The 24,089-nt window shown below is 39.6% G+C and overlaps 1 protein-coding gene across 1 annotated transcript in view; it reads right to left on the bottom strand.

Moving 5' to 3' along the window:
• The window catches only part of ARHGEF9 (Cdc42 guanine nucleotide exchange factor 9), a 166,257-nt gene that overhangs the window by 87,881 nt on the left and 54,287 nt on the right, over positions 1–24,089 (bottom strand). The window contains exon 2 of the mRNA XM_027098066.1: positions 8,973–9,164. Coding sequence (XP_026953867.1) covers positions 8,973–9,164 — 192 coding nt within the window. The remainder of the gene's footprint in view (positions 1–8,972; positions 9,165–24,089) is intronic.

The following is a 24,089-nucleotide window of genomic DNA, read 5'->3' as shown; positions in this document are numbered from 1 at the left end:
ACAGACAAAATCACACAAAGAAGCATACACATACACCCTAACAAAAATAGAAAAAGGAAAAAAATATATACATATCTAATATATAAAAGGTGGAAGAGAACAACCAAATCAATAAAGAAATCTATCAATGATAATAAACTCTAAATACTAAACTAAGATAAACCTAAAGTCAGGAACAAATTAGATGCAGAAAACAAACCCCAAGTCTACAGTCGCTCCCAAAGTCCACCGCCTCACTTTTGGGATTATTCATTGTCTATTCAGGTATTCCAGAGATGCAGGCGTACATCAAGTTGACTGTGGAGATTTAAAGCACTGGTCCTGAGGCTGCTGGGAGAAATAACCCTTTCTCTTCTTTGTTCACACAGCTCCTGGGGTGCAGCTTTGGATTTGGCTCCGCCTCTGCATGTAGGTCGCCTGAGGATATCTGTTCTTTGCTCAGACTGGATGGGGTTAAAGTAGTAGCTTATTAGGGGGCTCTGGCTCACTCAAGCTGGGGGGAGGGAGGGGTACGTAATGCGGGGCTAGCCTGCAGCAGCAGAGGCCTGTGTGACGTTGCACCAGCCTGAGGTGTGCCGTGTGTTCTCCCTGGGAAGTCGTCCCTGGATCATGGGACCCTGGCAGCAGTGGGCTGCAAAGGTTTCTGGGAGAGGAGTTGTGGATAGTGACCTTTGCTTGCACACAGGCTTCTTGGTGGCTGCAGTAGCAGGCTTAGAATTTCATGCCCATCTCTGGTGTCTGCACTGATAGCCGTGGCTTGCGCCCGTCTCTGGAGCTCATTTAGGCGGTGCTCTGAATCCCCTCTCCTCGTGCTCCCCGAAACAATGTTCTCTTGCCTCTCAGGCAGTTCCAGACTTTTTCCTGTACTCCAATCAGTCTAGCTGTGGTGCACTAGCCCCCTTCAGGCTGTGTTCATGCAGCCAACCCCAGTCCTCTCCCTGGGATCTGACCTCCGAAGCCCGAGCCTCAGCTCCCAGCCCCCACCAGCTCCAGCGGGTGAGCAGACAAGCCTCTTGGGCTGGTGAGTGCTGGTCAGCACCCATCTTCTTTTCTGGAACCTCTCCACTTGGCCCTCTGCACCCCTGTTGCTGCACTCTCCTCTGTGGCTCCGAAACTTACCTCCCGGCATGCCCTGTCCCCATCAGTGAAGGTGCTTCCTAGTGTGTGGAAACTGTTCCTCCTTCACAGCTCCCTCCAACAGGTGCAGGTCCTGTCCCTATTCTTTTGTCTCTGTTTTTTCTTTTTTCTTTTGCTCTACCCAGGTACGTGGGGAGTTTCTTGCCTTTTGGGAAGTCTGATGTCTTCTGCCAGCGTTCAGTAGGTGTTCTGTAGGAGTTGTTCCACATGTAGATGTATTTCTGATGTATTTGTGGGGAGGAAGGTGATCTCCATGTGTTACTCCTCCACCATCTGAAGGTCTCCCCCCAAGGGCATATAAGTTAAGATGAGTTGGCAGTGGAATATGACTGCCAAAAAAAAAAAAAAACTAATGTCATTTTCAGTTAGGGATGAAGAAGAAACAGATTGAGAGGGTGGAATGAGAAGTCATAGGAAGGTAATCACACCCCTGCAGGGGAGCAGCATTCAATTCTGAGCCCTATTTTCAGAGGAACATGGAGTAAAGGATACAGAGACAGTGGGAAGTCAGCAGGGTAGAGAGATCCCTGAAAAGCAACACCATGAAGAATGGTAGAAGGAACCAGGGCTGTCTGTCCTGGAGAAGAGAAGACTCAGAAGACCTCTGAAGGCCTATTACAGGGCATAGGGAGCAGAAGGGGTCTATAGATATTACTGTTAAGCATGCTTCAAATGCCCTCTAACTCCATCTGCACGGTAAAAGAGAATAGGGTGATATAGCAGTGGGTGTGAACTGATTGAACAGAGGTAGTTTCTGAGAGCCTCACCTGTCCTAGGAGTAAAGTGGGCATGAGTATGAAGGCATTACAGTAGGCGTTATCAAATCAATCACAAAAGGCATGAATTAGCCCTGGGACTGCCATGGTAATAGGCAAGGAAGGTTGACTATTTATTTCACTCTGTTTCAAAACCCACGAGGGTTGATTTAAGTCTAGATCTAATGCATTGAGCTATTGGATTGGCCAAAATGTGCCTTCAGTTTTTAAGTAAAAATAAAAGACACATTTTTCATTTTCCCCAAGAACTATTGAACAATGTATTCACCCTTTTGTTCCACTACCACCTGCCATTTTTCAGACAACTTCGTAATTCTATCTTCCCAAATCTTTTTATCTTTTTGAGCAAAGAACTGTTCCAGGTGCCTCTTACAGTCTTCCAGGGAATTGAAATTTTATCCATTAAGAGAATTTTGTAAAGACAAAAACAAATGCAAATCCAAAGGTGTAATGTCTGGTGAATTTGGCAGATGAATCAGAACTTCCCAGCCAAGCTGTAACAGGTTTTGCCTGGTCATCAAAGAAACAAGAGGTCTTGCATTATCCTGATAGACGATTATGCATTTTCTGTTGACTAATTCTGGATGCTTTTTTGTCGAGCGCTGCTTTCAGTTGGTCTAACTAGGAGCAGTACTTGGAATTAATCGTTTGGCTTTCTGGAAGGAGCTCATAATAGAGGACTCCCTTTTAATCCCACCATATACACAACGTCACCTTCTTTGGATGAAGACCAGCCTTTGGTGTGGTTGGTGGTGTTTCATTTCACTTGCCCCACGATCTCTTCCATTCCACATTATTGTACAGTATCCACTTTTCATTGCCTGTCACAATTTGTTTTAAAAATGGAACATTTTCATTATGTTTAAGTAGAGAATCACAAGCAGAAATATGGTCAAGAAGGTTTTTTTCACTTAACTTATGTGGAACCCAAACATCAAAGCGATTATAACATAACCAAGCTGGTGCAAATGATTTTCAATGCTTGATTTGTATATTTTGAGTATGTCGGCTATCTCCCACGTGGTATAATGTTGATTATTCTCAATTAATGTCTCGATTTGATCGCTATTAACTTCAACTGGTCCACCTGACCATGGAGCTTCATCCAGCAAGAAATCACCAGCACAAAATTTCACAAACCATTTTTGACACGTTCAGTCACAGCAACTTTTCCATACACTGCAAAAATCTTTGCGCGTTTCAGTTGCGTTTTTACCTTTCTTGGAATAATAAAGCATAATATGCCAAAAATGTTGCTTTTTTTCTTCCATCTTCAATATTAAAATGGCCACACAAAAATTCACCAATTTTTATGTCTTTTTTAAAATGTACACTGATATGACAGCTATCACATACATTCTAACAAAATTGTTTCAAATTATGTTAAAGACAACTAAGTGCTACTAGAGCCATCTTATGGATAAAACGAACGAACCTTTTGCCCAAACCAATAGAATTAGTGCCTTGATATGGGATACAAATTGACCCCATGACCTCCAGGGAAGATTCCAAAGATCGCAGGGAAATAAGGTGGATCAAAGAACCTCTGGATCACCTAGGGTTTGAAAAACCCTTTAGGGAAAGGCTCTTGCAAGTCTGGACTTCAGTGTCCCCATCTCTAAAATGCATATATCAGAAAAGATTTCCAGGGCCCCATTCAGCTCTTGACTCTCTAGAGATATCATGTACTGTTTTGCCTGGAAGCCTAAGACCTGACAGGGGACCTGATAAACGTCTTGAAAATAATTTTAATAAAACTAGGGAATGATGACCATGGTTGTTCTGTTCACAGCTGTATCTCTAGAGTTTAATATAGTACCTGGCATATAGTTGCTGCTCAATAGATATATGTTGAATAACTGCAAAATGACTAGCTCTTCTCATGCTAATGATGACAAAAGGTAAGTTAGCAGCATAATTCTTAAATTGTTAGTTTTCTTTTCTTCTTTTATTCAGGATGTCTTTTTTTCAAATTAAACAAAACCATTAAAAAATAAGAGGATGACAGGAAGAAGACTATTTGCAACTTGGAAAACTGACAAGGGATTAATATCTGGAATATACAAGGAACTCCTATAAATCAGCAAGAAAAATATGAGAAACAATGGGAAAATGGGCAAAGGATGGGAACAGGGCCTCGAATGTCCAGGTGGTATAGATAGGTAGGGCCTAGAGCAGCCAGAAATCCCTGGGCTGGTCACTTCAGGCCAATGAGCTGCCTCATCCTTTTACTTTAGTATGCTATACAAATATTACTGTTTTATACAATGTATTATTTTCGATGTATACACCAAGATGTAAAGACCATTGGAAATCATCAGAATAGGCAATTAACAGAAAGAAAAAAAAACAGTAAGTTTGAAAACTCCAGGCTTAAACATATCAAATGCAAATGTCTTGAAGCTATAGTATGATAAACTCTATTAGACCTAGGAAGAATTTCTTGATGGTGAAGGGTATAAGACAGTAATACGAATGACTGAGGAAAGCTAGTTCCAGCTTTTCTGGACGCATTTGAGGACAGAATTTATTTCATAGATATCAGATGACTGAGATGATCTTCCTCAGAGAGGCAGATGAGGCAACTTTATAAGGCATATTTAACTTTGCTTGCCCTGTGTCTCAGTCTCCCTGATCATAATATTATTTCTAAGATTACAAGAGGTAATATCACCAATCATTGGTCAAGGTGACCTAGAATTAAGCCAGTACTCTTTTATCCCACTGTCTGGATTTAGAAAGAAGAATGTCATCTTTTCAGAGAACTCATTAAAAAATATATTTTCTTTTACTGGCTTCACTGAATAACTTTGATAAAAATAACTCTATTTCCTACTTCCTCATTTGTAAAATGAAGGTATTGTAACTTAAATGTTTGTGAGGCATTTTCTGTTCCCAGGAGTAATTAATAAATGAATGAATGAATAAATAAATTAATTAATAAATATTTTCTAATAGATAGTGACTTTTTCCTATACTGAATGCAGTATTAAGTGATCTCCCTTAACCTACAGAAAGAGTAGATTATGCCTTGTTAACACATTCATGCCTGAGTAAGACATGCCTCCATGGGTATCAAGGAGGAAATGGCAAAACATGCAGAATCATGGATCACTACCACAGCGTTCTTTAGTGAAAGCATACCTAGATCTCACAGAATCAGAGAAAGTAAGAGTCAGACAACACTTAAAGAGCAACTCTACCAACCTGCTAATTTTAGAGTTGGGGAACAAGGTCCAGGATGGAAAAGATTCACCTGACATTCCTCAGTCAGTTTGTGACTAAGGTGGGACCTGAACCTGGAACTCCCAATTCTGGTTTTGATATTCTTCTTATAAATCATATTGTTCCCATAGCTTTTGGTTTAGGTAACACAACCCTGAGCTAAAATACTGCCTTCTGGCCCATCAAGACACAGCTTTCTCTACCCTTCTTTTGCTCTAGCTAAACGTTCCTTTGACATCTGTGGTTGAAGGATGGGACAAAGAGATACTTCCCATTCCCATTTAAACTCTTAGCTTCAGCATCAAGAATAATAAAGAGATATGAAACTTGCAGAACACCAACAAAAGCTTTGCTTAGGTTGGCTGGATTAGGCAATTCCTCAAAACAGGGTCATAGTACTCTCTCTTTTGGAAGGATAAATACTTGCATTGCTGTTCTGAGCCCATGCCCTGTAGGAAGAGGCCAAGATGTTTGGTAGTTGGGAACAAAATCCTTCTAAGACTAAGACTCCCACTGGGTCAGTGCCTGAGAACTCTGGGAAAGTAATTTTGCCTATTAGAGACTCAGACTGTTGATCTAGAAAATAGGAATAACAATAACAACCTATTTCCTGTCTGAAAATCAAATGGCATAAGATGTGAATGTACTTTGCCAAAATAGTACATGCATGTGAGCACTTATATTTAATTCCAACTTCCAAAAGTAGTTATTGAGCATCTACCATCTGCCAAGCACTGTGCTAGATGTTGAGGATGTATCAGTAAATCAATAAAAAAAAAACCCTTTCCCTCATGGAATTTACTTTCTAGTAGGGGAGAAAGGCAATAAACAAAACATAAAAGCAAAATATATAATAAGTCAGAAAGCAGTAAGTGCAATGGAGAAAAATAAAACAAGATAGTACATGGTTACAATTTTAGATAGAATAGTCAGGGAAGGTCTCAAGGCGATGATATTTGAGTGAAGCCTTGAAGGAGGTGAGAAATGGAGCCACATAGACATTTGAGGGAATAGTGATTTAGGCAGAAGGGAAAGCCAGTGGAAAGGCTATGAGGGGGGAGTGTGTCAGGCCTTTTTAAGGAACAGCAATTAGGCCATGTGGCTAAAGTAGTGAGAGCATGTGGGAAAAGAGCAAGAGATGAAGTCACAGAGGTAAGGAAGGGTTGATCACACAGGGCTTTGTAAGTAATAATGGGAATTTTGGCTTTTACTCAGGAAGGAAAGGTGAGCCATTGGAAAGTTTTAAGCAGAGGAGTGATATGAAGGACTTAGGTATTGATACCATCCCTTGGCTGCTGGGTAAAGACCAGACTGTACTAACTTGTATTATAGACCTTATGACATTATAAGATAGCTATCATTTAAAAACGTTTTTTATTGAGGTATAGTTGATTTACAATGTTGTGTTAGTTTCAGGTGTACAGCAAAGTGAATCTGTTATACATATACATATATCCACTCTTTTTCAGCTTCTTTTCCCATATAGGCCATTACAGAATATTGAGTAGAGTTCCCTGTGCTATACAGTAGGTCCTTATTAGTTATCTATTCTATTAGTAGTGTGTATGTGTCAATCCCAATCTTCCAATTTATCCATCCCCTGCCTTACCCTGCAGTAACCATAAATGTATTTTGTACACCTGTAACTCTATTTCTGTTTTGTAGATAAGTTCATTTGTAGCCTTTTTTAAGATTCTACATACAAGTGATATCATATGTTGTTTCTCTTTCTCTGTCTGACTTACTTCACTCAGTATGACAATCTCTAGGTCCATCCATGTTGCTGTGAATGGCATTATTTCTTTTCTATGGCTGAGTAATATTCCATTTATATATGTACCACATCTTCTTTATCCATTCCTCTGTTAATGGACATTTAGGTTGCTTCCATGTCCTGATATTATAAATAGTGTAAGATAGCTATCATTTTACAGCAGTGCTCCTCAAACTTTAATATGTATTGTAAGTCAAATGTGAACCTTGTTAAAATGTAGATTTGAATTCAGGTCTGGAGTGGAATTAAAGATTCTGCATTTCTAACCAGCTCCCAGGTGATTCAGATGCTATTGGTCTAAGGCAGAACAGTTTGAGTGTAGGAGCTATGTCCAAGGCCTAGCATGGAGCAGAACTCCACTAAATGTTTGTGGAATGAATGACATATCAGCGGTTTGATGCCCAATGCCACGTAACATATTCGAGAGGGTAATTAAAAAATATATCAACCATTTGTATGGAGGTAGGAGGAACAGAAAAAGATAAAAGAGAGACAATGATGGATAGGTGAATAGATGAAAAGGGAAGGAAGAAAAGGAAAACTACCTTTTCCCAAATACTTACAATATTAGATTTACTTCATTTCCTCAATAAAGTTAAGAGGTTGGTAAAATGAAGCCTACTGGACAAGTCATAAAATCAAAGGTTAGAGGAGTTAAGAGGCACCTTCAAGGCCACAGGGTTAATTAGTGACTAAGTTAAGATGTGAAAGCCAGCACTCCATGTCCACAGAGCCCTTGTTCTTTCTACCCTACCTTACTGCCTTGGGGAAGGGGGAGGAGATAACCTTTAACCTGTCTGGAAGGGGTGAAAAAATGAATTTAGGTGAAGAAAGTTAAGGCCCAAAGTCCATGGTCTTGATCTTTTCAGAGCTGCACTGTCCGATGTGGTTGCTATTAGTCACGTGTGGCTATTTAAATTAAAATGAAATAAAATTTAAAATTCCATTTCTCAGTCATACTAGCCACATCTCAAGTGCTCAACAGCCACAGATATCTGATCAGTGGCTACTGTAATGGAGACTGCAGACACAGAACATTTTCATCACTGCAGGAAGCACTGCTTCCTATTAGGCAGCACTGCTCTAAAGAAACAAGAACTTTGAAAAATGTCAGAGCTATACCATTGATTACAGAGTGGGTCCTGGACCTAATCAGTAGGGCTGGAGGACAGAAAGTAGGACCTGATCTCTTATCTGGAATAAAGGGGATGAAAATATTCAAGGTAGAGTTTTTCACTGGGTCAAGCATAACGCTATAGTGTGTGTGTGTGAGAGAGAGGGAGGGGGGGAGAGAAATCCTTCTAAAAACATTATTTTCTCTATCTCTCATTGGTTTTCTCATACCGTTTAGTAAAAGGTCCTTTGAAAATGCCAACTTGTCTCTGCTGGACTCAAGGCAGTGTGAGAAAAAAAAGGTTCTCATCCTCACTCAGGTCAGAAAGATGGAAGGGATGGAGTTAGACAATGTGGAGCCACAGTCCCTGGAGGGCAGAGTGGCATAGTGGAAGACAAGTATTACCAGGGATACTTGCAAAACATAGAGATTTCCGTGTTTTATCCCAGGCTGAGAATTCACAACTTTGCGTGGGGGGTGGGGTCAAAGAGGGCTGGAATCTGCATGCTTAACAAGCTAGCCCAGGGACTTTGGTGCACACTCAAGTTTGTAAACCACTGGCTTGGCAGGAAATGTGTTTTGCTGTAATGAAGTCAGGCCCTTACATGGGGTGGCAACAACTGGATCAGAAAACAAGAGGATAGGGATAGAGTTTCCGGCAGAGGGGACAGAGGGAGGCAGAGAGAGAGGGTGGGGAAAGGGAATATGAATATGAAAGTTAGACAGACAGGTAGATAGCAAAAAGGGGAGAAATAAACAGAGAGACTGAGAAACCCCAAGGGAGGAGTCTCACCCACAGAACAGAATCTACGAGGTTAGTCAAGCTGTGTTTCCTAATATCTTGGGATTTTCACAGGTACGGCCCAGGAAGCTTGTCATTTCTTCATGGAAGTGCCCTCTACCCCACCCTGAGTGCCCTCACATGCACCATCATAGCTGGGCCTACCTCACAAATGTCCTTTAGGTGCTTGATGTAATGACGCTCGGTGCTCATGATCTCATTGATTACGTTGGCTCGCATCTGGTCCCGGTTTTGGAGTGGCCGGCCCAGACAAAGGCAGTCTGAGTTGGGGTCCAGGTGCCCATTCTGAACGTCACTGGGCCCTTCCTCCACCCCATCCTCCTGGTTCACCCAGAGCTGTAGAGGCAGGAAGAAGAAGAATAACAGGTCAGCTTCCTTCTTTGAGAAGTTTTCAGACAAGAAGAAAAAGGACAAACTAAATTATTCAGGTATTCAGAGAACCTTCAATCAGAGCCCTATTAAACTGAATGCCTGGCCTGGCTCTAGGGTGACTTGCTGGTCCTAGGCATGAGTCTATTCCTCTCTAGGCCTATGGTGACCTATCCATAAAATGGAGGGTGGAGAAGAGTAGGACTAAACCATCTATAAGTGTCTTCCTGGCTAGGAAGGTTTCAGAGGAGAAAAGAGTTATGGCAAGCAGAACTCATTCATGCTGGAGCATATCTAGGCAACACAGCTGTGTCAAAAAATATGTATTAAATTACACATCTTGGGAGGAGAGGTGTCCAAGATAGTGACATAGGAATACCCTTAGCTCACCTCCTACCATAGACACACCAAATCTACACCTATATAGAGAGCAATTCTTGAGGGCTGATTGAACAGCCATTGCACATAAAATGACCAGATAGAAATGAGAGCTAAAGGTGGAGACATGGTATATGTGGGAACCACACCTCTGTAGTAGCAATTTGCAGTAGGGATAGGTATTGCTGGGGGGCATAGGCACAGACTCACCTACCTTGGGAAACAGGAAAAACATAAAACCCAGCAGGTTAAAGAGCAGACTCACAGACTTAGAAAACAAACTTATGGTTACTGGGGGGAAGCGTTGGGGAGAGGGATAGATTGGGAGTTTGGGATTGACATGTACACAATGCTGTATTTAAAATAGATAACCAACAAGGACCTACTGTATAGCACAGGGAACTCTGCTCAATATTCTGTAATAACTTAAATGGGAAAAGAATTTGGAAAAGAATAGATACATGTTTATGTATAACTCAATCACTTTGCTATATACCTGAAACTAATGCAACACTGTTAATCAAATATACTCCAACATAAAATAAAAATTAAAAAAATAAAAATAAAATAAAGAGCACCTAGACTGTATAGTAATGAAAATTCATTTACTAACACTAGAACTTCTGCCAAATGGGCAAATAACTGCTGGAACCCCCAGAGGCAGTGCAACTAAGGAACACAAACAGAAATCTTTCTGTGCAGCTGCACAAGCCGCAGATTAAATCTCCGAGATCAGCTTGGTAAATCCTGTGTCTGTGGAATACCTGAATGGACGAGTGGTCCCACAACAGAGACTGGTCTAGGCTTCCTAGGAGTGGACTATGGGGGGTAAGTAAACGTGGGAGTCGGGCCAGGTCAGAGTGTGAGCTGGCCCCACAGTGCCCACAGCAGGTCCAGAGACCCACCTATAGGTATTGGAGGGCTTCCAGGGGAGGTGGAGATTGGCTCTGGCTCACTGTGGGAGCAAGGACGCTAACAGAGGAGGCCCCAGGAAAATATGATTATTACTATTATTCATTTTTGTTTGTTTCATTTTATTCAGTTGTTGGTGGTGTTGCATTTATTATTTTTTCTTTTATTTTTAATTAAAAAGTTTTAAAGATATATGTTAATTTTTCTATTTTTAATTTACTTTTTTGTTGTGTTAGAGTTTTTTTTCTTGTGTTCTTTGTTTTTTATTTATTTTTATTTTTTTGATTGTTTTATGTGTATATTTTATGTTTTTTTGCATTATTTGTTTGCTCTATATTTTTATTTTTAATTTTTTGTTTATGTTAGTCTAGTCCTAACTGTTCTCATTTTTAAATTCTTTTGTTTCTTTGTTCTATTGGTATTTTTATTTATTTTTTTCTTTATTTGTGTGTGTGTGTTGTATTGTTGTTGCTCTGCTGTAGGTTCGAGGTAGTTTTTGCTATTATTTTTAACATCTTTATTGGAGTATAATTGCCTTACAATGTTGTATTAGTTTCTACTGTATAACAAAGGGAATCAGCTATATGCATACATATATCCCCATATCCCCTCCCTCTTGCGTCTCCCTCTGTCACTCCCTATCCCACCACTGTAGGTGGTCACAAATCACAGAGCAGATCTCCCTGTGCTATGCGGTGGCTTCCCAATAACTATCAATTTTACATTTGGTAGCATATATATGTCAATGCTACCCTCTCACTTCGTCCCAGCTTACCTTTCCCACTCCCTGTGTCCTCAAGTCCTGTGTCTGCATCTTTATTCCTGTCCTGCCCCTAGGTTCATCAGAATTTTTTTTTTAAATCCATATATACGTGTTAGCATACGGTACTTGTTTTTCTCTTTCTGACTTACTTCACTCTGTATGACAGACTCTAGGTCCACCCACCTCACTGCAAATAACTCAATTTCATTTCCTTTTATGGCTGAGTAATATTCTATTGTATATATGTGCCACATCTTCTTTATCCATTCATCTGTTGATGGACATTTAGGTTGCTTCCATGTCCTGGCTATTGTAAATAGAGCTGCAATGAATATTGTGGTACATGACTCTTTTTGAATTATGGTATTCTCACAGTGTATGCCCAGTAGTGGGATTGCTGGGTCATATGGTAGTTCTATTTTTAGTTTTTTAAGGAACCTCCATACTGTTCTCCATAGTCATGTATCAATTTACATTCCCACCAACAGTGCAAGAGGCTTCTCTTTTCTCCACACCCTCTCCAGCATTTATTGTTTGTGGATTTTTTGATGATGGCCATTCTGATTGGTGTGAGGTGATACCTCATTGTAGTTTTGATTTGTATTTCTCTAATGATTAGTGATGTTGAGCATTCTTTCATATGTTTGTTGGTAATCTGTATATCTTCTTTGGAGAAACGTCTATTAAGGTCTTCTGCCCATTTTTGGATGGGGTTGTTTTATTGATATTGAGTGGGATGAGCTGCTTGTATATTTCAGAGATTAACCCTTTGTCAGTTGTTTGGTTTGCAACAATTTTCTCCCATTCTAAGGGTTGTCTTTTTGTCTTGTTCATGGTTTCCTCTGCTGTGCAAAAGCTTTTAAGTTTCATTAGGTCCAATTTGTTTATTTTTGTTTCAATTTCCATTTCTCTAGGAGGTGGGGTGGGTCAAAGAGTCTCTTGCTGTGATTTATGTCATAGAGTGTTCTGCCTATGTTTTCCTCTAAGAGTTTGAGAGTGTCTGGCATTACATTTAGGTCTTTAATCCATTTTGAGTTTATTTTTGCGTATGGTGTTAGGAAGTGTTCTAATTTCATTCTTTTACATGTAGTTCTCGAGTTTTCCCAGGGCCACTTAAGGAAGAGGCTGTCTTTTTTACATTGTATATTCTTGCCTCCTTTATCAAAGATAAGGTGACCATATGTGTGTGGGTTTATCTCTGGGCTTTCTATACTGTTCCATTTAACTATATTTCTATTTTTTGTGCCAGTACCATACTGTCTTGATTACCATAGCTTTGTAGGATAGTCTGAAGTCAGGGAGCCTGATTCCTCCAGCTCCATTTTTCTTTCTCAAGATTGCTTTGGCTATTCAGGGTCTTTTTGTTTCCATACAAGTTGTAAAATTTTCCATCCTAGTTCTGTGAAAAATGTTATTCGTATTTTGATAGGGATTGCATTGAATCTGTAGATTGCTTTAGGTAGTACAGTCATTTTCACAATGTTGATTCTTCCAGTGCAAGAATATGGTATATCTCTCCATCTGTTTGTATTATCTTTAATTTCTTTCATCAGTTTCTTACAGTTTCTTTGTATAGGTCATTTGTCTCCTTAGGTAGGTTTATTCCTAGGTATTTTATTCTTTTTGTTGCAGTGGTAAATTGGAGTGTTTTCTTAATTTCTCTTTCAGATTTTTTGTCATTACTGTATAGGAATGCAAGAGACTTCTGTGCATTAATTTCATATTCTTCTACTATACCAAATTCATTGATTAGTTCTAGTAGTTTTCTGGTAGCATCCTTAATATTCTCTAGGTATAGTATCATGTCATCTGCAAACAGTGACGGTTTTACTTCTTTTACGATTTGGAATCCTTTTATTCCTTTTTCTTCTCTGATGGCGGTGCCTAAAACTTCATAAACTATGGTGAATAATAGTGGTGAGAGTGGGCAACCTTGTCTTGTTCCTGATCTCAGGGGAAATTGTTTCAGTTTTTCACCATTGAGAAAGCTGTTTGCTGTGTGTTTGTCATATATAGCCTTTATTATGTTGAGAAGGTTCCCTCTATGCCCACATTCTGGAGAGTTTTTATCATAAGTGGGTGTTGAATATTGTCGAAAGCTATTTCTACATTTATTGAGATTATCACATGGATTTATCTTTCAATGTGTTAATATGCTGAATCACAATGATTGATTTGCTTATATTGAAGAATCCTTGCATTCCTGGTATAAATGTCACTTGATCCTGCTGTGTGATCCTTCTAATGTGCTGTTGGATTCTGTTTGCTAGTATTGTGTTGAGGATTTCTGAATCTATGTTCATCAGTGATATTGGCCTATAGTTTTCTTTTTTTGTGACATCTTTGTCTGGTTTTGGTATCAGGGTGATGGTGGCCTCATAGAATGAATTTGGGAGGGTTCCTCCCTCTGCTATATTTTACAAGAGTTTGAGAAGGATACGTGTTAGCTCTTCTCTAAATATTCGATAGAATTCACCTGTGAAGCCATCTGGCCTTGGGCTTTTGTTTGTTGGAAGATTTTTGCTCACAGTTTCGATTTCAGCGCTTGTGATCGGTGTGTTCATATTTTCTATTTTTCCTGGTTCAGTCTTGGAAGGTATTACTTTTCTAAGAATTTTTCCATTTCTGCCAGGTTTTTCATTTTATTGGCATATAGTTGCTTGTAGTAATCTCATGATCCTTTATATTTCTGCAGTGTCAGTTGTTCCTTCATTTTCATTTCTAATTCTGCTGATTTGAGTCTTCTTTTCTGTGTGTGATGAGTCTGGCTATACGTTTATGAATTCTTTTTTTCCCAAAGAATCAGCTTTATGTTTACTGATTTTTGCTATTTTTCCCTTCATTTCTTTTCATTTCTGATCTGATCTTTATGATTTCTTTCCTTCTGCAAACTTTGTTTTTTTTAATTTTTGTTCTTCTTTCTCTAATTGCTTTAGGTGTAAGGTTAGGCTGTTTATTTGAGATTTTTCTTGTTTCTTGAGCTGAGATTTTATTGCTATAAACTTCCCTATAGAACTCTTTTGCTACATCCCGCAGGTTTTGGGTCATCGTGCTTCACTGTTATTTGTTTCTGGGTATTTGTTGATTTCCTCTTTGATTTCTTCAGTGATCTCTTGGTTATTTAGTAGTGTATTTTTAGCCTCCATGTGTTTGTAATTTTTACAGTTTTTTTCTTGCAGTTAATATCTAGTCTCATAGTGTCGTGGGCTGTAAGCATACTTGATACAAATTCAAATTTTCTTAAATTAACCAAGGCTTGATTTGTGATCCAAGATATGATCTATTCTGGACAATATTCCATGACCACTTGACAAGAGAGTGTATTCTGTAATTTTTGTATGGAATGTCTTATAAATATCAATTAAGTCCATCTGGTCTAATGTGTCATTTAAAGCTTGTGTTTCCTTATTTATTTTCATTTTGGATGATCTGTCCACTGTTGAAAGTGGGGTTAAAGTGCCCCACTATTTTTGTGTTACTGTTGATTTCCCCTTTTTGACTGTTAGCATTTGCCTATGTATTGAAGTACTCCTATGTTGAGTGCATAAATATTTACAATGGTTATAACTTCTTCTTGGATTGATCCCTTGATCATTATGTAGTGTCCTTCTTTGTCTATTTAATAGTCTTTATTTTAAAGTCTATTTTGTCTGATATGAGAATTGCTACTCCAGCTTTCTTTTGATTTCCATTTGCATGGAATATCTTTTTCTATCCCCTCGCCGAGTGGTATTACATGGGGCCAGGAGATTAGTGGTGGTCCAATGACCTGGACTCGGCTCCCCACCTCGCAGGTTCAGGCCCAACACCCAGCTGGAGCACCAAGACCCTGCCAGCCACATGGCTCAGAAGAAAAGGAAGAAAAACAAACAAACAGATATAACCCCAAACTACATAGTAATAGCAATACTAAACAGACAAAATCACACAAAGAAACATACACACATGGAATAGCTTCAAGATGGTGGAAGACTAAGACGTGGAAATCACCTTCCTCCCCACAAATACATCAGAAATAAATCTCCATGTGGAATAACTCCTACAGAACACCTACTGAACACTGGCAGAAGTCCTCAGACTTTTCAAAATGCAAGAAACTCCTCACATACCTGGGTAGGGGAAAAGAAAAATGAAAAAAAACAGAGACAAAATAATACGGACAGGACCAGCACCTCTGGGAAGGAGGTTGAAGGAGGAAAAGTTTCCACACACTAGGAAGCTCCTTCACTGACTGAGAATGGGGCTGGGTGGGGGGAGGGGAACTTTGGAGCCAGGGAGGAGAGCTCAGCAACAGGGGTGAAGAGGACAAATTGGAGAGATTCCTGCGCAAATGATCCCTGGTGACCTGCACTCACAAGCCTAAGAGGCTTTTCTGCTCACCCGCCAGGGTAGGTGGGGGCTGGGAGCTGAGGCTCAGGCTTTGGAGGTAGGACCCCAGGGAGAGGACTGGGGTTGGCTGCATGAATACAGCCGGAAGGGGGCTGGTGCTCCACAGTAGGCCAGGAGGGAGTCCGGGGAAAAGTATGGAACTGCCAAAGAGGCAAGGGATCATTGTTTTGCCAGGTGCGAGGAGAGAGGATTCAGAGCACCACCTAAACCAGCTACAGAGTCAGGCACATGCCATGGCTATCAGTGTGGACACCAGAGATTGGCATGAAATGATAAGGCTGCTGCTGCAGCTACCAAGAAGCCTGTGTGCAAGCACTGGTCACTATCCATAGTTCCCCTTCCAGGAGCCTGTGCAGCCCACCACTGCCAGAGTCCCGTGATCCAGAGATGATTTCCCCAGAAAACCACAGAGTGTGAATTGTCATGCTAGCCTCTGATGCCACAGACTTACACCCAATTTCGTACCCCTCCCTCCCATGGCCTGAGTGAGCCAGACCTCCTAATCAGCTACTATTTTAACCCCGTCCTATCTGTGTGGGGAACAGATGCCTCAGGCGACCTGCATGCAGAGGCAGGACCAAATCCAAAGCTGAACTCCAGGAGCTGTGCTAACAAAGAAGAAAAAGGGAAACCTACCCCAGTAGCCTTTGGAGCAGTGGATTAAAACTCCACAATCACCTTGATGTACCCTGCATCTGTGAAATAACTGAACAGATGATGAATCATCCCAAAATTGAGGCGGTGGACATTGGAAGCAACTGTAGACCTGGAGTTTGCTTTCTCCATCTAATTTGTTTGTGGCTTTATGTTTATTTTAGTTTAGTATTTAGAGTTTATTATCATTGATAGACTGGTTTATTGATCTGGTTGCTCTCTTCCTTTTTTTAAAATATATATATTTTTTCTTTTTTCTATTTTTGGGAGTGTGTAGGTGCATGCTTCTTCATGTGATTTTGTCTGTATAGCTTTGCTTTTACAATTTGTCCTAGTTTCTGTCTGAAGTGTGTTTTCTTTCTTTCTTTTTTTTTTTCTGTACGTGGGCCTCTCACTGCTGTGGCCTCTCCCATTGCAGAGCACAGGCCCCAGACGCACAGGCTCACCGGCCATGGCTCACAGGCCCAGCTGTTCCGCGGCATGTGGGATCCTCCTGGACCGGGGCACAAACCCACTTCCCCTGCATCGGCAGGTGGACTCTCAACCACTGCGCCACCAGGGAAGCCCCTTTCTTTTTTTAAAAAAAATATTTTAGCACTTGTTATCATTGGTGGATTTGTTTTATTGTTTGGTTGTTTTCTTCTTTCTTTTTTTAATATTTTTTATTTTAATAATTTTATTTTACTTCTTTCTTTCTTTCTTTTCTTTTCTTTCTTTCCTTTTATCTCACTTTACTTCTGAGCCATGTGGCTGACAGGGTATTGGTGGTCTGGCCGGGTATCAGGCCTGTGCCTCTGAGGTGGGACAGCCGAGTTCAGGACATTGGTCCACCAGAGACCTCCCATCACCACATAATATCAAACAGCGAAAGCTCTCCCAGAGATATCCACCTCAACGCTAAGACCCCACTCCACTCAATAACCAGCAAGCTACAGGGTTGGACACCCTATGCCAAACAACTAGGAAGCAGGAACACAACCCCACCCATTAGCAGAGAAGCTACCTAAAATCATAATAAGATCAGAGACACGAACACACAAAACCGGATGTGGTCCTACCCACGAGAAAGACAAGATCCAGCCTCATCCACCAGAACACAGGCACCAGGCCCCTCCAATAGGAAGCCTACATAACACACTGAAGCAACATTAGCCACTGGGGGCAGACACCAAAAACAACAATGATTATGAACCTGAAGCCTGAAAAAAAGGAGACCACAAACACAGTAAGTTAAGGAAAATAGAAGCCAGAGGAACACACAGCAGATGAAGAACCAAGGTAAAATCCCACCAGACCAAACAAATGAAGGGAAAGTAGTCAGTCTACCTGAAAAAGAATTCATGGTAATCATAGTAAAAATGGTTCAAAATCTTGGAAATAGAATGGTGAAAATATAAGAAATGTTTAACGAGAATCTAGAAAAAATAAGGACCAAACAAACAAGGATGAACAACACAATAAAAGAAATTAAAAATCCACTAGAAGGAATCAATAGCAGAATAACTGTGGCAGAAGAATGGATAAGTGACATTGAAGATAAAATAGTAGAAATATATACTGCAGAACAGAATAAAGAAAAAAGAATTGAGGACAGTCTCAGTGACCCCTGGGACAACACGAAATGCACTAACTAGTGAATTATAGGGGTGCCAGAGGAAAAGAAGGGGACTAAGAAAATATTGGAAGAGATTATAGTTGAAAACTTCCCTAATATGGGAAGGAAATAATTAATCATGTCCAGGAAGCACAAAGAGTCCCATACAGGATAAATTCAAGAAGAAACACGCCAGGACACATAATACTCAAAGTATCAAAAATTAAATACGAAGAAAAAATATGAAAAGCAGCAAGGGAAAAACAATAATAACATACAACGGAATCCCCATAAGGTTAACAGCTGATCTTTCAGCAAAAGCTCTGCAAGCCAGAAGGGAGTGGCAGGACATATTTAAAGTGATGAAATGGAAAAACGTACAACCAAGATTACTCTGCCCACCAAGGATCTCATTCAGATTCAATGGAGAAATTAAAATATTTACAAAGAAGCAAAGCTAAGAGAATTCAGCACCACCAAACCAGCTTTACAACAAATACTAAAGGAACTTCTGTAGGCAGGAAATGCAAGAAAAGGAAAAGACCTACAATAACAAACCCAAAACAATTAAGAAAATGGTAATAGGAACATTCATATTGATAACTACCTTAAATGTAAATAGATGAAATGCTCCAACAAAAAGACATAGACTGGCTAAATGGATACAAGAACAACACCTGTATATATACTGTCTATAAGAGACACACTTACGACCTAGGGACACATACATACTGAAACTGAGGGGATGGAAAAAGATATTCCATACAAAGGGAAATCAAAAGAAAGCAGGTGTAGCAATTCTCACATCAGACAAAATAGACTTTAAAATAAAGTCTACTTCAAGAGACAAAGAAGGACAGTACATAATGATCAAGGGATCAATCCAAGAAGAAGATACACCAATTGTAAATATACATGCACCCAATATAGGAGCACCTGAATACATAAGGCAAATGCTAACAACCAAAAGGGGGGAAATGAACAGTAACACAATAATTGTAGGGGACTTTAACACCCCACTTTCACTAATGAACAGATCATCCATAATGAAAATAAATAAGGAAATACAAGCTTTAAATGTTACATTAAACATGCTGAAATTAAGTGATATTTATAGGACATTCCATCCAAAAACAACTGAATACACTTTCTCCTCAAGTGCTCATGGAACATTCTGCAGGATAGATCATATCTTGGGTCACAAAACAAGCCTAGGTAAATTTTAAAAATACTGAAATCTTATCCTGTATCTTTTCTGACCACAGCACTATGAGACTCGATATCAATTACAGGAAAAAAATTGTAAAAAATACAAATACATGGAGGCTAAACAATACACTACTTAATACACAAGAGATCACAAGAAATCAAAGAGGAAATCAAAAAATACCTAGAAACAAATGACAATGAAAACACAATGACCCAAAACTGATGGGACGAAGCAAAAGAAGTTCTAAGAGGGATGTTTATAGAAATACAATCCTACCTCAGAAAACAAGAAACATCTCAAATGAACAACCTAACCTTCACCTCACGCAATTAGAGAAAGTAGAACAAGAAAAACCCAAAGTTAGCAGAAGGAAAGAAATCATAAAGATCAGATGAGAAATAAATGAGAAAGAAATGAAGGAAACAATAGCTAAGATCAATAAAACAAAAAGCTTGTTCTTTGAGAAGATAAACAAACTTAATAAAATATTACCCAGACTCATCAAGAAAAAAGGTAGAAGACTCAAATCAACAGATTTACAAATGAAAAAGGAGAAGTAACAACGAACACTGCAGAAATACAAAGGATCATGAGAGTTTACAACAAGCAACTATATGCCAATAAAATGGAAAAGCTGGAAGAAATGGACAATTTCTTAGAAAAGCACAAACTTCTGAGACTGAATCAGGAAGAAATAGAAAATATAAACAGACCAATCACAAGCACTGCAATTGAGACTTTGATTAAAAATCTTGCAGCAAACAAAAGCCCATGACCAGACGGCTTCACAAGCAAATTCTATCAAACATTTAGAGAAGAGCTAACTCCTATACTTCTCAAAATCTTCCAAAATATAGCAGAGGGAGGAACACTCCCAAACACATTCTACGAGGCTACAATCACCCTGATGCCAAAACCAGACAAAGATGTCACAAAGAAAGAAAACTACAGACCAGTATCACTGATGAACATAGATGCAAAAATTGTCAACAAAACCGTAGCAAACAGCATCCAACAGCACATTAAAAGTATCATACACCATGATCAAGTGGGGTTTATCCCAGGAATAAAAGGAGTCTTCAGTATACACAACTCAATCGATGTTATAAGGCACTTTAAACAAATTGAAGGACAAAAACCATATGATCATCCCAATAGATATAGAAAAAGCTTTCGACAAAATTCAACACCCATTTATGATAAAAATCCTCTATAAAGTAGGCATAGTGGGAACTTACCTCTACATAATAAAGACCATGTATGCCAAACCCACAGCCAGCATCATTCTCAATGGTGAAAAAGTGAAACCATTTCCACTAAGATCAGGAATAAGACAAGGTTGCCTATTCTTACTACTATTATTCAGCATAGTTTGGGAAGTTTTAGCCACAGCCATCAGAGAAGAAAAAGAAATAAAAGAATCCAAATTGCAAAAGAAGAAGTAAATCTATCACTATTTGCAGATGACATGATATTATAAATAGAGAGTCCTAAAGATGCTACCAGAAAACCAGTAGAGCTACTCAATGATTTTGGTAAAGTATCAGGATACAAAATTAATACACAGAAATCTCTTGCATTCCTATACACTAATGATGAAAAATATGAAAGAGAAATTAAAGAAACACTCCCATTTACCATCTCAACAAAAAGAATAAAATACCTAGGAATAAACCTACCTATGAATACAACAGATCTTTATACAGAAAACTATAAGACACTGATGAATGAAATTAAATATGATACAAACAGATGGAGAGATATACCATGTTCTTGCATTGGAAAAATCAACATTGTGAAAATGACCATACTACCCAAAACACTCTACAGATTCAATGCAATCCATATCAAATTACCAATGACAGTTTTCACAGAACTAGAACAAAAATTTTCACAATTTCTATGGAAACACCGAAGACACAGAATAGCTGAAGCAATCTTGTGAAAGAAATATGGAGCTGGAAGAATCAGGCTCCCTGACTTCAGACTATACTACAAATCTACAGTAATCAATACAGTATGGTTCTGACACAAAAGCAGATATATAGAGCAATGGAACAGAATAGAAATCCCAGAGATAAACCCATGTACATATGGTCACTTATCTTTGATAAAAGAGGGAAGAATATACAACAGAGAAAAGACAGCCTCTTCAATAATGTGCTTGGACTATGGATAGCTACATGTAAAAGAATGAAAATAGTACACTCCCTAACACCATACAGAAAAATAAAGTCAAGGTGCATTAAAGACATAAATGTGAGGTGAGAAACTATAAAACTCTTAGAGGAAAACATAGGCAGGACACTCTATGACACAAATCACAGCAAGATCCTTTTTGATCCACCTCCTAGAGAAGTGGAAATAAAAACAAAGATAAACAAATTGGACCTAATGAAACTTAAAAGCTTCTGCACAGCAAAGGAAACCATAAAGAAGATGAAAGGACAGCCCTCTGAATGGGAGAAAATATTTGCAAATGAAGCAACTGACAAAGGATTAATCTCCAAATTTTACAAGCAGCTCATGCAGCTCAATATGAAAAAAACAAACAACCCAATCCAAAATGGGCAGAAGACCCAAATAGACATTTCTCCAAAGAAGATGTACAGATTGCCAACAAACACATGAAAGGATGCTCAACATCCCTAATCATTAGAGAAATGCAGATCAAAATTATAATGAGGTATCACCTCACACTAGTCAGAATGGCCATCATCAATAAATCTACAAACAATAAATGCTGGAGAGGGTGTGGAGAAAAGGGAACCCTCTTGCACTGTTGGTGGGAATGTAAATTGATACAGCCACTATGGAGAACAGTAGGGAGGTTCCTTAAAAAACTAAAAATAGAACTACCATACGACCCAGCAATTCAATTACTGAGCATATACACCGAGAAAATCATAATTCAAAAGAGTCATGTACCACAATGTTCATTGCAGCTCTATTTACAATAACCAGGATATGGAAGCAACCTATGTGGCCATTGACAGATGAATGGAAAAACAAGATGTGGCACATATACACAATGGAATATTTCTCAGCCATAAAAATAAATGAAATTGAGTTATTTGCAGTGAGGTGTATGGACCTAGACTCTGTCATACAGAGTGAAGTAAGTCAGAAACAGAAAGACAAATACCATATGCTAACACATATATATGGAGTTTAAAAAACAACAAAAAAAGTGGTTTTGAAGAACCTAGGAGCAGGACAGGAATAAAGACGCAGACGTAGAGAATGAACTTGATTACATAAGGAGGGGGAAGTGTAAGATGGACGAAGTGAGAGAGTGGCATGGACTTATATATACTACCAAATGTAAAATAGATAGCTAGTGGGAAGCAGCTGCATAGCACAGGGAGATCAGCTCAGTGCTTTGTGACCCCCTAGAAGGATGGGATAGGGAGGGTGGGTTGGAGATGCAAGAGGGAGGAAATATGGGGATATATGTTTATGTATAGCTGATTCACTTTGTTATAAAGAAGAAACTAACACACCATTGTTAAGCAATTATACTCCAATAAAGATTTAAAAAAAGAAATATACACACACTCATAAAGCTAAAAAAAACAAACAACTAAAAATTAAAAAATAACTAACAGACAGAACCCTAGGATAAATGGTAAAAGCAAACCTAAACAGAGAAGATCACACAAAGAGACATAAACATACACACTCACAAAAAGAGAATAAAGGTAAAAAATAAAAATATATTTAAAAGATAATAAATTTAAAAAGTAAAATTAAATTTAAAAAAAGGAAGAGAGCAACCAAACCAATAAATAAATCCACAAATTATAACAAGCACTAAAATCTAAACTGTGATAAATGTAAAACCATAAACCAATCAGACGCAGAAAGCAAACCCAAAGGCTAAAGTTGCTCCCAAAGTCAACCGCCTCAATTTTGGGAACATTCTTTGTCTATTCAGGTATTGTTCAAATGCAGCATTTTTCAAGTTGATTGTGGGGATTTAATCTGCTTGTCCTCAGGCTGCACGAAGTAATTCCCCCTTCTTTTCTTTGCACAGCTCCTGGGTTTCAGCTTTCGTTTTGGCCCTGCCTCTGCATTTAGGCTGCCCTCAGGCATCTATTCCCCTCACAGACTGGAGGGATTAAAGCAGCAGCTGATTAGGGCTCTATTGCTCACTCAGGCTGTATTGAGGGAGGGGTACGGTAGTTATAATTAGAATGCAGGGAGAACCTGTGGTGGGAGAAGCCAGCATAACTTCGTCACAGCCTGAGGCACGCAGTGTGTTCTCCAAGGGGAAGTTTCCCTGGATCACAGGACCCTGGCAGTGGCATGCTGCACAGGTTACCAGGGTGATGTGGGTAGTGACCTGTGCTTTCACACAGGATTCTTGGTGGCAGCAGCGGTGGTGTTAGCCATCCATGCTCATCTTTGCAGTCCGAGATGTTAGCCACATCTTGCACCCATCTCTGGAGCTTGCTTAGGTGGTACTCTGCCTTCTGTGGGCACACAGTGGGAATACTCTCTCCTTGCTCACCGCTAAACAATGGTCTCTTGCCCCTCCAGCAGGTCCAGACTTTTTCCCGGACTCCCTGCTGGCTAGCTCTAGCACACTAGCCCCCTTCAGGCCATCTTCATGCAACTAACCCTAGTCCTCTCCCTGGGGTTTGACCTGCAAAACTTGAACCTCAGGTCCCAGCCTCCACCTGTGGTGGTTGGTCAGAGATAATCATCTCAGGTTTGTGAGTGCTAGTTAGCACCGATCCTCTGTGAGGGAATCTCTCTGCTTTGCCCTCTGCACCCCTGTTGCTGCACCCTCCTCCATGGCTCCAAAGCTTCCCCCCTGGCCACTCTTCATCCCCGCCACTGAAGGGGCTCCCTAGTGTGTGGAAACTTCTCCTCTTTCACAGCTCCTTCCCAGATGTTCAGGTCCTGTCCCTGTTCTTTTTTCTCTGTTTATTTCTTTTTTCTTTTGCCCTGCCCAGGTATGTGGGGATTTTCCTCTTTTTGGAAGTC

Source organism: Aethalodelphis obliquidens, unplaced genomic scaffold, assembly GCF_003676395.1.
Source record: "Aethalodelphis obliquidens isolate GAN/ISIS:26980383/991018 unplaced genomic scaffold, ASM367639v1 scaffold119, whole genome shotgun sequence".
In the NCBI taxonomy this organism is placed as follows: Eukaryota; Metazoa; Chordata; class Mammalia; order Artiodactyla; family Delphinidae; genus Aethalodelphis; species Aethalodelphis obliquidens.
This window is presented reverse-complemented; position numbering and strand designations above follow the sequence as displayed.